Source organism: Leptonychotes weddellii, unplaced genomic scaffold (assembly GCF_054177405.1).
Source record: "Leptonychotes weddellii isolate Sample4059 unplaced genomic scaffold, ASM5417740v2 HiC_scaffold_791, whole genome shotgun sequence".
Taxonomy (NCBI): domain Eukaryota; kingdom Metazoa; phylum Chordata; class Mammalia; order Carnivora; family Phocidae; genus Leptonychotes; species Leptonychotes weddellii.
In genome coordinates, this window is record NW_028049492.1 from 1,544 (window position 1) to 14,902 (window position 13,359).

At 53.5% G+C, this 13,359-nt stretch overlaps 1 protein-coding gene across 1 annotated transcript; it reads right to left on the reverse strand.

The window, feature by feature from the left end:
- Nucleotides 1-1,339: 1,339 nt before the first annotated feature.
- LOC145719873 (ubiquitin carboxyl-terminal hydrolase 22-like) lies at nucleotides 1,340-13,196 on the reverse strand. The gene is made up of 6 exons (XM_081811476.1): nucleotides 12,487-13,196; nucleotides 7,766-7,892; nucleotides 6,783-6,874; nucleotides 6,005-6,067; nucleotides 5,255-5,404; nucleotides 1,340-4,457 (listed from the first exon to the last, which is right to left on the reverse strand). The coding sequence occupies exons 2-6, from the start codon at nucleotides 7,802-7,804 to the stop codon at nucleotides 4,415-4,417; spliced, it is 387 nt and encodes a 128-aa protein (XP_081667602.1). The 5' UTR covers nucleotides 7,805-7,892; nucleotides 12,487-13,196; the 3' UTR covers nucleotides 1,340-4,414.
- Between the last annotated feature and the right edge of the window lie 163 nt (nucleotides 13,197-13,359).

Genomic DNA, 13,359 nt, shown 5'->3' on the forward strand with positions numbered 1-13,359 from the left:
CCTAACCAGCTAACAGATGCTAACGCCGAGTCCCTAGGATGGCATTTCCTAGGAGGACCAGCTAGCCAGCCGGTGGCAGGTGGACCACACTGGGCCTCCTGCATCATGGAGAGGGCAGAGATTGGTCTTCACTCGAATAAACTCATATTCCAGTGATGGACACGCCCACCATGCCTGTCAGCACCACCATCCACGGTCACATTCTACAAATAGCTGTTGATCACAGAACCCAAATCACAGCAAAGGACATTCACGAGCAATAGGCTTGTATCCATGGAAGGAACTGTTCTTACTACATCAGCCCCCACCAGGAAGCAGCTGGGCATCCTGAGGACTCAGCTATGGGGAAGGAATGGGGTTCTGTCTTCCAGGATGACTTTTATGCCGTTAGCCAGAGGCCGTTACCTGGTGCCGACTCCCCCACAGCCAGAATACATGGGTCTGAGGATTGAGGCGTGGGAGTGGGGGCTGGCACGTCTCAGTATTACACTCAACAACCCAATCACAGAATCTTTTTATTCCAGGCCTGGAAAATTGGGGCTTTGTTGGTTTGATGGTCTTGGACCCTAAGGGGGGATAAGCTCCCCCTGAGGGACACAACACTGATTCTGGGTAATCTGAAGAGAATGCTACTCAGTGGGGACAGAGGACTAAGCCTGGGATCCAGAGGGATTCTCTGGTCTCTCTGGGTGTTTCCATGTAAGGGAAGTAAAGGACCTTGCGACAATGGTTTCTAAAAAAAGAACACTTCGGCAATGAAGCTTTGGGTCCAGCAGGTAAAAACCAGTTAAGGGAGGTTCTGAGGACAAGGGAAGTGTGGAGGGAGGCGGGGAGGATGTCACAAATGTCAACTACAGTCCTGTGACCAATTACAGGATCAAGGGCAGCACTAACTGTGCACATTTTCTCCTGATTCATGTATGCTCACTGCTCATTTGGGGAGCTTACTACACATGCGTATTGTTACACCACACCCCTGGTCTCGTCACCAAACGCTGGTAAGGATTCCTGTACTGCCCGTGACTGTGATGGTGACAAACTCTGAGAGTGGATGGTTGTCCTGAACCCTGGATGCGTCACCCTACTGCCCACAAGAGGAGGGAAAGAGGGTCCGAGAAGCAGTGAGCTAATCAGGGAAAGTGAGGAAATGCGGGGTGCGCGGACTCCCCGACACCCAGAGCCATCACTGGACTGGCCCAAACCACATCCAAGCTCTGGCCGCTGAGCCCAGCGGGGCTGCTGTGGCGCCGAGCCTTACCCTGACAGTCCTGCGGCGCCACCTCTCCTCCATGGCGCCCTCTCTGGCTGCTGTCAGTAGTAAGGGGAGACCCGGCCAGTGTTCCGAAGAAAACGTAGCTTTATTATGACATAGGAAACACTACAAGCCATTAAGGGAGAAGAGTCAACAGTTCCTCAGAATGACAGGTAAAAGGGAGGTGTAAACATCTTGGTAATAAAATCCACAGCACGATCATTGGAATCTTTTTCTTACAATTTCTGTTTTCAAGATTATAGTCAACAAAACAGTCACTTGAATCGTCAAAAGAAGGGCCATCTGACCCAGGGAAAGCATACACACCAAGCCAAAGGACAAGAGCACGGGGCTATGTGTTGTGGGGTCGGGGGCACTGCCGCAGGAAGGAGGCCTCAGACGGTCCTGCGCCCCGGAGGGGAGGCCCGGCCGCTCGGGCTGCCTGCCGGTCCCCCCACTCCCCCAGCCGGACGCTGCTCGGAGCTCACCGCCCACCTCTGAAGACGGAAAGCCCAGTTTCCCTGTGACACGCTCAAAGGACGGCCAACATCTCCGAGACACAGGTTATTTTAAAACCACTGGTGGAAATGTGCAGGCTGGTGGGGGTCACCCGATGATCCCGTTAGTGTCAGACGCCCTTGGTAATGACCTGAACACCGATACGGGGGTCGTTACGAGGAAACAAGAAAGCCATGTTCCTGAATTTAACAGCTGGCCTGGGAGCGGAAAGAAACATTCCCAGGCCCAGGATGGAGTATTCTGTGGGTAACAGGGTGAATCCGAGCGACCACGGCGGCGGCAGGATGTCCTGCTGGCAACACTGCCCACGGTGCTTGCGGTCACAGGAGCTTCCCAGTGGCACGGAGACAGGTGGCGACTTGCAACGCCACCAACAGGGAATAACGACAATTAATTTGGATACAAAAATGTAAAGTCATGTCTACAAAAGAGAAACGTGGCCTGTCTATCCCCAGACCTCATGCTCTTGGAATAGCTGAGCTCTCCTGAACATGAGCAGACACAGATGTGGGAAGCAGGACAGGCCAGACCACAGGGAACCTGCCAGAAAACCCAGGACGATCCAGTAAAGCCAGGTCACAAGGCAGCAAAGCTCACGGCTCAGAACTCTGCAGGCCTGCCTCAGTCAGCTCCTCGTTTGATTTGCTCCTTATTAAAAGGCAACGGCTCTCCCAAAAAGAAATCTTCACCACACACACACACACCACACACACACACCACCGCCAGGCACGTGGGGCCATTTCTGAAAATTTGCACCCACCCGTATTTCTGATGACTCCTGTGTATCCCAAAATGCCGAAATACACTGAGCCTGAACTGAGCAAGTGCTTTAAAAGCTGCATCACTAAGGACTTTGTCGAGTATGAAGCTGCTGCAGCATACTATTGTTGTTTCGTGTATTCTAGCACGTTCCACACTGAGCAGTAACTACTCAACTTCTGCTGTTCCTACCCATTTCCTAACCTGACTAGCTAATGAGCCAGATCTGGCCCACTGACTGTGTCTACATGGCCTACCAGCTCAGAACAGTTTGCACGTTTTTCAATAGAGAAAAAAAAATTCCATGACATGTGAAAACTGTCACATTTCAGCATCCGTAAGATGCTTTATTGGAACACAGCCATCCTCATCTGTTTCTGTATTAGCTACGGCAGACACCACGTGGCCCATAAAGCCTCAAATATTTACTACCTGGCTCTTTAGAAAAAAAAAAAGAAAGAAAGAATGAGCACTGAACCTCAAACAGAGGGTTCTCTTCTGCAGGAACGAACATTCCACAGCTCCGATGCAGACCAGGCTCCCAGGACAAGTGCTGCCTGTTCGTGAACGACATTCAAGCAGCTTTTCCTCCCCCACAGAAACGGACAATCGAAGTTTGGGTTTGAACACACAGATGCATGCAGGGTATCTTACAAGGAACAAGGCGAACTGTTCCCTCTCCTCGCACGGCTCCTCCCTCTCGCAGCAGCTCCCGCGCAGAGCCACCTGCCCCTGCTCCGCATGAGACCACACCCGGTGGAGTGCGGAGGGAGCGGCGACGAAAGGCTCCAGCGGAAGTCGCTCCAGCATCCCTCCGACCCACGAGCCGCCACGCGGCCACGGAACAGCGAGTGGGCCGGGTGGCCAGGAAGAAAACAGGAGGAAGGGAACAATGAAGCCACTGAAACACTTCATTTACTCAAAAGGTTAATAGGACAGAGACACTTATTAGCCTCGGCCTGACTCTCGTCCGCCGCCCCCGCCAGCCTTCACCAGGACCCGGACGCTTCTGAAGGGGAGCGGGGGAGGGGGCCAAGCAACAAAACCAGCACCAATGAAAAAGCAGGATTCACTCTCCAGAATAAAGGAAAACGATCTAAATGTCTGTATAAATCCAGTAATTCATTCACGTTACTACCATTACGTTTATGAAAGTCACCATTGTGGAAAAAGAGAGAAGAGGAGAGAGGGCTAAGAAAGTGCCTATTTCCAAAAAAAAAAAAAAAAACCCAAGAGAGAACACCTGGGCTGACACTTCCACATGCAGCTGGATGCTAAGTGATGTGCGCAACAGACGTGCTTGGAAACCCCAGTTAGTGTCTTCGGCCCCGTGGGCTTGGGGGGAGGGGGTTCTTGTATCTGCTGACAAGACGAGGCTAAGAGTTCCAGCTAGCTATCTGATACTAAACCCACAGCGAGGAAGGTACTTGCAAAGTCCTCTGTCCTCACACCACATCTTTGGCTCCTGTACTTCTTTGCTTTAACGGACCCACGATGCGAAAGCAGGCTGGCGCCTTACTAAACTGAACCCTCAGGACAGGCTCCAACAAGCCCCCCCCCCCCCGGACATGGTCTTGAGGAGCATAGGAGACGCCCAGGGACGCATCCCTGGTGCCCCTCCCCACGCAGGGCCCAGCCCCCACGTCGCTGTGTCTGTCGCGCAGGTCCGGGAGCCTCGTTCCGAGCGCAGCGCCTGTCCACGCAGACACGACGACCCTGGGCACCCGCTATGGCCGCCGCTGGGCCCAGGCTGCAGAGGAATCCGATGCTCTCGGGGGCACTTCTGTGTGGGTGGTGGCTTCGTGAAGTCGGGGAGGACGGGGATCGTTTTGTGAGGCTGGCCAACTCATCGCCGTCATTTCTGTGGACCAGCTGCAGATAAGGCTACTCATATTCCAGGAACTGTTTGTGGTAGAACAGCAGGTATCTGGGGAGGCAGACAGGAAGCAGGCTTACATTCTAATTCACCGGAAGTTCACGCAACCCGAAGCTTCTGGCACCGGGAATACCCATGCGGTGGTCTCAGCACCCACTGGCAGCCTGACGGCTTGCTTGCTAGGTGCTGATTCTTAGTCCCCAAGGACGAGGGGCCTTGGCTGGGCAGCAGGGTGCCCAGAGCGAATGCCCGTCCTCCCACCTGTCCACCAGGACATCGTGAGCCCATCAGTCCCGCCCCCCCCCCACGGCTCCTGAAGCTTCTCTGACGGCCAACGCAGCTGCCCTCAGGCAGCGGCTACTCTGGGGGAGACTCTTACAACGGCTTCTGGACCAAATCCACCCCTTCTGGAGGCCTCCTTCTGGCCTCATTACCCACAAAACTGTCCTCTCTCACACCAATTCTACCCACACTCTCTCAAGGGGCGCCCCACCGCTTGGAGTAAATACAAAGTGCAGACGCCTCAAGAGCGCTCTGGCTGGCTCATCCCGGCCCATCCTGGAGCGGGGGATTCCACGGCCAGTCTCAAGACGAAGAAGGACTTAAGGCAAAAGGTGGATGGCGACGGGCCAGGGGGGAATGAAGCAGGTCAAGAAGGAAGGAGCTCCCCAAGCCCCGCCGCGGCTGCTCATGCCGTGGGGGACAGAAATGACCACCCCCACGCTCTGGGCCTGAAGGTGCTCATGGAGAGTGACCCCGCCCATCCTGCTGCCCACCCAGGCTGGCATCCTGTCCAGAACATGCCTCGTTACATCAGAGACTCAAGGTGACCATCGGGCTGGACGTACCCCTCGCTGTCCAGCACGTCCTCAATGCTGGCCTTGGTGATGATGGCGTCGTCACACTTGAACCACTGGTCCTTGTGCTGCCGGATGAAGCTGGTGTAGTGGCCGCTCTCCAGGGTCCCTTGGTGGTTAACTACGGCAAACAAGGAGTACCTAGTTTGGGAGCGCGGCAGTGGGGAGAGAAGGGGCAGTCGAGTTAGGTTTATCACCATCAGAAGCAGTCAGCAGCCTGCACAGGGCGCAGCCCCCAGACACCCCAAGAACGAGAGCAGGAGCCCGGCAGGCAGGCAGGCCGGCCTAGCCCACTCTGCTCTCGAGCTGCTTTGCGGGAGCCCCATTTAGTGGAAGTGGGGACAGCCAGCCGCGCTGGGGATGCTGTAAGCACGCCGTCCTCTGTTCTTCCTCCCACAGCGACGGCAGCGGGTGGTGAAGGAAAGAACAGGGGCCTTACTGCAGCGCGGGTGGACACAGAGGCCGAGGGGCCCTGAATCCAGACCCCGAGCTCGCGCACAGGAGCTGGGACAGAGGGGCGCAGGCTCCTCCATCGGGGAGCTTTATGGTGCACGTGTGAAAAGCCCTCTCCCAACAGCCTGCAGCATTTCCAACAAGGGTGGAGCAGCAGGACAGGAGGCAGGCCAGTGGCCAGAAGAAGAGCCGTGCCGTCAGGGGCCCTCCCCGCGCGGCCCACCGGTGCTCCCACGCTCCCCGCTCACGCTGCAGACGCCCAGCGCCAACCCACGAGGCACCACTTACTTATTGTCATTGTTGAGACTGTCCGCTGGCTGCTGGTACTGTCCGTTCATCCTGCTCTCTTTGCTGTAACCAACAACAGCACTTCCTCAGCATCATTTACAGTAATCACCCAAGCAGACGCGGGGCTCGAATGACGGCACCTCTACCCCCAGGCCTCCTCCGCCAGACGCGGCCCTCGGTGCATCTTAGACATGCTTTCTAATTCTTCCAGCAACTCTGCTTTCTAGGGGAAGACCATCCCCGAGTGAAGGTGGGGCAGCAGAGGCCGGGGCTGGAAAACCAAGCGGCGCAGAGCCACGAGGCGCAGATGGACCGGACTCCACCTCGCTGCTTCCAGCCAAGCCTGTGCTGATGTGTTATGGGGGCCGAGGAGACGAACGCCCGTCTGACGTCTGAGCGAGTGTCGCGGTGATTCGGAGGGCGCGTTTTAAGTGGTCTGGGATATCAAGATGTGAATCTACATGTGCAACATCAACTGTGCTTTGCCGTATCCAAAGGCAGTTCCATCTGCTGCAGCGCTGCCTCCCGTGACCGCACCGTGACCGCTCGCCACGTCTGGGAGCTGATAAAGGACCGCTAGGGAGGAGCCAAAGCCGCGACAGCTCGGCTGACGAGACTCAACTGCGACCTGGGTGAAGACCAGGATGACGATTCCGCTTTGGCAGATGTGCTTCTAGCAACCTCTACGCCGGCTCATCGGGGAACCAGAGCCGATCACGGACCCTACGGAGCCACAGCCCTCCCGGTCACTCATACAGCGTCCCAAACCCTTTCGTACCTGGACGCCATGAAGGGCGTCATGTCCAGTTCCAGGGGAAAGGACACGTACGTGGTGATCTTCCGCCTCAGTTTGGCCGAGTGTTCGAATCGCTGCAGAAATCGGGGAGAGGGGAGAGAAGGAAGAGGATGAAGCTGAAGGGCTTTCTTCCGACGGTGCTTTTCTCTACACCCCCAAAAGGGGGCTTTTCATTTTCTTTCTGAATTGCCCTTCGGCCACATCTAGAGCTTACAGACTCAATAACACAATATTAATCCATGCAAATCTAATTCATGGGGTTCAAAAACGGAGGTTTGAAACGATGGCATTGTTCAAAGTGATCGGGGCCAAGTGTGCAAAAAAGTAATCTTGTAACAAACCCAGCAAAGTGCAAGGTGGAAGGAAACAGAACAAACACCCATGAGCTCCGGGAGCAAAAATGGACATACTGTTCCTTTTACCACAGACACTCCTTCGACTACACTGGGGCCCAAATCCAGCCAGCAAGCCAGGAATGGTGTGGGTTTTCTGTTAAAAGGGTCATAAAACGAAGACCATAAAACAAAGATTCTATGTGGCCATGAAGCCTAAAATATTTACTATCTGATCCTTTATAGAGAAAGCTGACCGACCCCCCTGGACTGGATCATAAGGCTCGGGTCTTGTTTGCTTTTAACTAAAAGAAAACCAGAGAACTTTGGTGTTGGGGGGAGGGTGGGGAATCTCAGGGGAAGGAGGAGGAAATTCTTAAACCCCGCGCCCAGGTGAGTGACTCACATCCTACTGTCATTATCCAGTAATCACTCTGGTTCACCACAGACCTCTCTGGGCAACAGAAGACAGGGGGAGAGTCACAACCTACTACCCTCTTGTGCCCTCCATGTTCTTTACTGAGTCGCTGCTGTTACAAAATGTACTTCTGGACGCCATACCGACAGGCTCTAAGTTGTACCGGGGATTAAAAATGGAGTCTGCCGCTGGAGTGTGCTTCCTAGAAAACTTACCTTGAGATGAAAACAGGCTACAATGGGCAGCTTCTTCATGGTGAGCTGCTTCGTGGACTCCTGGTAGCTATGGCAGCCACTGCACTTGATCTTGGCACTGCTTCCTAAGTGCTCCGGTCGGGTAAATCTGTAAGACATTTCAACAATACAGTTTTAGTTAAAAAAAAAAAAAAAAAGATGGGAGAGGTAAGAAAGGAAAAAGACAAAATAAGTATCACTTTCAATGGGTTAATTTCCCTACTGAAAACATGCGTACAGTTAGGGGCGTTTATAATTTCACAATGGGGGAAAAAAAATTTTCTTCCTTCATCTCTTCCCCTTATCACTTTAAAAGTGATTTTGTTTTTATTTATTTTTTTTAATTAAAAGTCTGGTGAAATAGTAATGATTTTCTAATGACCATAAGACATAGCAATTCGTATTTCAGAAAAACGACAACTCGTGATCATGCAAACGACTATACATAAATGTTTTTAGCAGCTGTGTTTGTTAACAGCCAAAACACCTGGCAGCCATCAGTGCTGTTCGGTGTGCAGATGGTTGAAGAAAATGCTACGTGACCCCGTGGAATACTCATCGGCAACAAACAGGAACAGACTATGGACACACACAACCTGGATGAATCTCCGGAGACTTATGGTGGGGAGCCTGGGGGAGGAGATCCAAGAGGTTCCATGTTCTATGATTCCATTTACGTAACATTCTCAGAATGCTGAATTCGTGGCTGCCCGGGGTTACGAGGCAGTGGTGGGGGGAGGGACATGGAAGGCTGGAAATGCCCTGCATCCTGACTACATCGATGTGAATACCCTGATCATCACATTGTACTGCAATTTAACACGATGTTACCACTGGGGGAAAACTCAGTACAGGATACCCAATTATAACTGCATGTAGGGGCGCCTGGGTGGCTCAGATGGTTAAGCGTCTGCCTTCGGCTCAGGTCATGATCCCAGGGTTCTGGGATCGAGTCCCGCCTCGGGCTCCCTGCTAGGCGGGGAGCCTGCTTCTCCCTCTGCCTCTGCCTCTGCCTCTCTCTCTCTTTCATGAATAAATAAATAAAACATTAAAAAAAATAATAATAACTGCACGTGAATCTGTATCCCAAAATAGAAGTTATATTTTAAAAACGGAGAAATGATCATTCTCAAATGACGAAGACAGACCTCACGACATAGCAAGGTTGCATTAAGTCCAAAAGCATTTCTGGCAAAGGTGGTGGTTACCCATAAAACAGATGTTTCAACACGGTTTATACCAAATTTTTTAGGTTTAAAGCTGAAAAGCAAATGAAGTTCATCTTTTCACAACCAGGTCTGGAGATCTTTTGTTAATAATCCTTCAGAAATTCCGTGATCTCACCGGGGCAAGACGATGCCCCCTCCTGACCACAGCTGACCCAGCCTGCCCCAGTAGGTGCCCCGGAAGCGGGAAGCCGAGGGAAGCCAAGGAGAGCAGTTAGGTCTCATGGGAAAGAACGTGGTACAAGGCATCTGAGCGTGTTTGCCCCAACCTGCAAGAACTAGCCCACAAATGTAATTGGCAAAGTCCACGGTGTAGGTAATTCTGTGAAAAGCGATCTTGTCTTTTCAACATAGAAACGGCAAGGAAACCACAAGGCGGGGGGGGGCGGGGGGGCGGGGGCTGAAGCCTATGGATTTGCAACCAAACGTAATATGCATACCTAGTCTGGATCCTGAGTTGAACAAACTGTACGGAATAGTTTCTTATAAAAACAATCAGGGCAGTTTAAACACTGGGTACCTGACCGGAAGAGAGAAGAATGTGCCCATGTTTATAGTGAAGACTCTGGAAATACATGACTTGCCACACACTACCCCATAACCCTATTTTCCAACTCAAACCCATTTGGCCCCAGGCCAACCAAACTGCTCAGGACCGCACCAGGGGCCACAACTGCTTCCCTGACGTCTAGACCAGCTCCTTCGGTCAGCACTGGAGACAGCGGGGACAAGTACTCAGACTGCGTGTCACTACCAGGTAGAGCGAGCACGGTGCACTGAGGAAAAACATGGACTTTTACAACTGGAAGCCCAATGCCAGCCCACAGCAGAAATCAGGCAGAGCACTCTGCCCGTGCAGCAAGCATTCAGAAAGCACGTGTCCGATGGTGGAAAGCAAAGTGCCCGAGGCAACAAACCTACCAAGCCGGGCTGCAAAGAACACTTCCTTCCCCAGTGAAGGAAGCGCCTCAGGCTCGAGCTGCAGGAACTCTCAAATGTGACAGGGTCGAGCTTCCTAAGATGCAGCCTTGTGTGGCTTGTCAACTCAGACTGGGGGTGTGAACACGTCACTTACCCTCAAATTTGGAAACACAAGTGTCAGCCAGTTTTAACCACTTTGTTAACTATTATCAATTAAGCAGCTGATCAATAAGGGCACTGCTTCTCCTGAGGACGCGCATTTTAAAAGAACGTACTCCAGCGCAGTATAAAATGCTGAGTCCAAAATCATCTTTTGAGGTTTTCTCGTTTTTTATTCTTCAGGAAGATCCTGATATTTTGTCATTTTTCTTTCTGTGTGCAGTGCCCCCTAGGTTGAAATGCACTTAACCCAAATCCTCCTCCTCTCTGCCAAACGACGCTAACATTCGGACACCAAATATGTCAACCAAACCTGCTTCGACAGCTAAGAAATGTCCCACAATGTCAGATACGAAGAGGATTTGGCTTCAAATTCCATAACCGTGAGTGAAGAATGGAAGGACAACAGAGCTCAACTCCCGGATCTTCTCAACTATCTATCCGTGCCACCCCTCCACCCATGTTTGGGGAATTTCCAAACCTGGGTGGGAGGCAGGGCCCATCTTCTCCTTCATGGGAGTTTACCACGAAGGCCAGGGATTTGCTTTTCCACCCACCAGCATTCTGGGCACCCGACCTAGGCTCGACCGGTTGGATACTCATAATGAGGACTCTGCGTCTGGAAAAGTCATTCTCAAGAAGCATCTGGAGGAAGAACCGGTCTTGCCCGGAGCAGCAGCTCCACGGCACCGGACAGCCACAGGCCAGCAGCGGGCTGCGTGTTTCTGGATACCGGTCCCCAAGCTTCGCATGGTGACCACGTGTTTGCTGAGCCGGGTCCTCTTCAGCCTTCCTGTGGATGCGGTGAACTACCCAGTCTCTTCACCCGCCTGAGTTCAGCAGAGCCCCTTCCTGCCGCCTGCAAGCCTGCAAGCACTCCGACCTGGTGAGTGCAGGTGCGCTCGCACGCGTGCCCGGCAGAAGACCATCACCACTCGAGGTGCGACGGGGGAACGGGAAGGTAGTACGAGGCAGTCTCCTCCCCCGAAGAGGCTGCATTTCAATCCGGACTGAGGAGATACAACACAGACAGTAAGACAGCAGAGACCGCAACAGAGTGACGAGAGCCAAGGGCACAGCCCGAGGCCAACACAGGAATGGCACGACACCCAGGAAAGCAACTGGCCCTGCCGAGGGCTCCCCCTTCACCAGGGCCGCCTCCGTGCTCCCGCTGAGTCTACCTCCTCCCCAAAAGGCTCAAGGAGCACGGGGTGAGCCTTCCCTCAGGCAGCTCCCGAGGGGTGATGGCCACCTCTCTGCCCCCGCACCGCTTACCCTCATGAAACACTTGAGAACTCGGAGGGTCTGGAGCTATGGAATTCCATCTACCTCAACTTCCTCCTGCCGGCTTCGCAATCTGCTCTCAACATAACTTGGAAAGGGCCCTTTTGCTGTTAACACAAACTTGAGATGAACGTGCTCGCCTTTCCTTGGCCACTCGGCCACTGACCCAGCCCCACGCGGCCCCTGACCGGACAGCTCGGTGGGCATCTCAGTGTGGAAAGTGTCGCTGCCCCCTCTGTGCCCGCTTGGTGGGCAAAGCTTCAGGTTTGCTGAAACACACAACTAAGTGCAACGGAGTTGGAAACCGTCTCTTCAAAAATGGTGGCCTTTTCATTTCTGATGTTCTTCTTGGTTTCCAAATTACAGTTTGATGCCCCATTTACATCTGGACCTACTAGTGTGACGGAGTTGACGCACTTAAAAATTCTTTACATGCACCTTTGAGCCTGCTGACTATACAGCAAGATAAAAACCAAGAAGCCTGCCCCTCTCCGTAAGGAACACCTCTGCCCAAGGACACACCTGCGGTGACCTTTAAAGTGAGTAAAAGAAAATAAAGGCTGTAAAACACTCAAGTCCATTAGGATAGTTTAGAAAGGGTCTCTAGCGTCTCCGCTATCACGTGTGAGAGCTACCCGAACACGCCGATGGCAACCATCCCCTAACCCCAGCACCTGTCCCAGGTGGCGATGGCGAAAACGGACATGCGCACCACCACAAACGGGCCAGTGGCTGGCAGGAAGGGCCCCGCCAGACTCTGGGGCAGCTTCTCAGCCCCAGACGGTGACGGAGCTTCAACCTCAGCTCTCTGGCTCTCGGGCACCTTGCCCGGCAGGCAGGGGGTTCCCACACCAAGCTGGGTGACCAGAACAATCCTCTTGCCAACACGTGACAGACTCTACTACGAGCCACTGGGCACCAGCTGCAGCCACCTGCAGGCTGTCCTGCCTTGTCTCATTTTCTATACCGGACATGTGACAGAAAATTCTCCTGGGGCCCTGGGTGGCCCTGAATTTCTTCAGACTTTCCTCTGACCGACCACTACCCCGAAGAGCCGCAGGCAGGAGAGACCAGCGCCTGCTTTGTCTCCAGAAGCGCTGGCAGCTCTCTTACCTTCGCAAGCAGTCCGTGAGCGTAGTGGTTCCTGCTACATGGCTTTCCCCGTTCACCACGCTGCCCTCACTCCCGGGGCTCAGGGGCCAGAACGGGGTGGAGGAGCCAGGCAGATCTAAACTGATGTCCCAGAAGGGGTCTATGGTGGTAGAGACTCCGCTAGAAGCAAGAGGAGAGACACACACACGTGAGAACGAACGGCCACGCAGCCTCCGAGGCAGCAGCTGGCCGACGACACCCACATCATCTCACAGCTCTGCCCTTCCATGCAAATGACGTGGAAGGTCAGAAGACGCGGGACAGCTCCCACCCAGCTCGTCCTGGGCCCCCAAGGGAGCCCTGTGGAGGAACAGCAGGTAAACCACTTCCGGCAGAGGCTGCTCCGAAAGCTACGGTTTCAGAACCCAGAAGATCATTACGATCATTTGGGGGTTTTTTGAAAATAGAGACAGACCCCTGGGCCCCACGTCCAGAAGTTCTGAATTGATGGATCTAGCTCAGCAGCATCTGAGGAACTGGAAACCGCGAGTCCAGGGAGCGATTTAGAGCTCCACGCACACCTCCCGTGGAGAGAACGCACCGAGCCAGCACCGCGCCACGGGACGCTCTACCTAATAACAGAGCCGGTTCCCTCCCAGACACGGCCTGTGAAGGACAGGCTGGGAACTTCACTCCAGATACTCAAACAGGACATAAACCCGAGACAACCTCCTGCTGCTGGAATTCAGCAGCACAGAGCCGACAAGGAGGTCCTTTAAAACTGTGAGTCTAAAAAGTAGGGATCCGAAGGGGTACGTGCACCCCGATGTTTATAGCAGCAATGTCCACAATAGCCAAACTGTGGAAAGAGCCAAGATGTCCATCAACAGATGA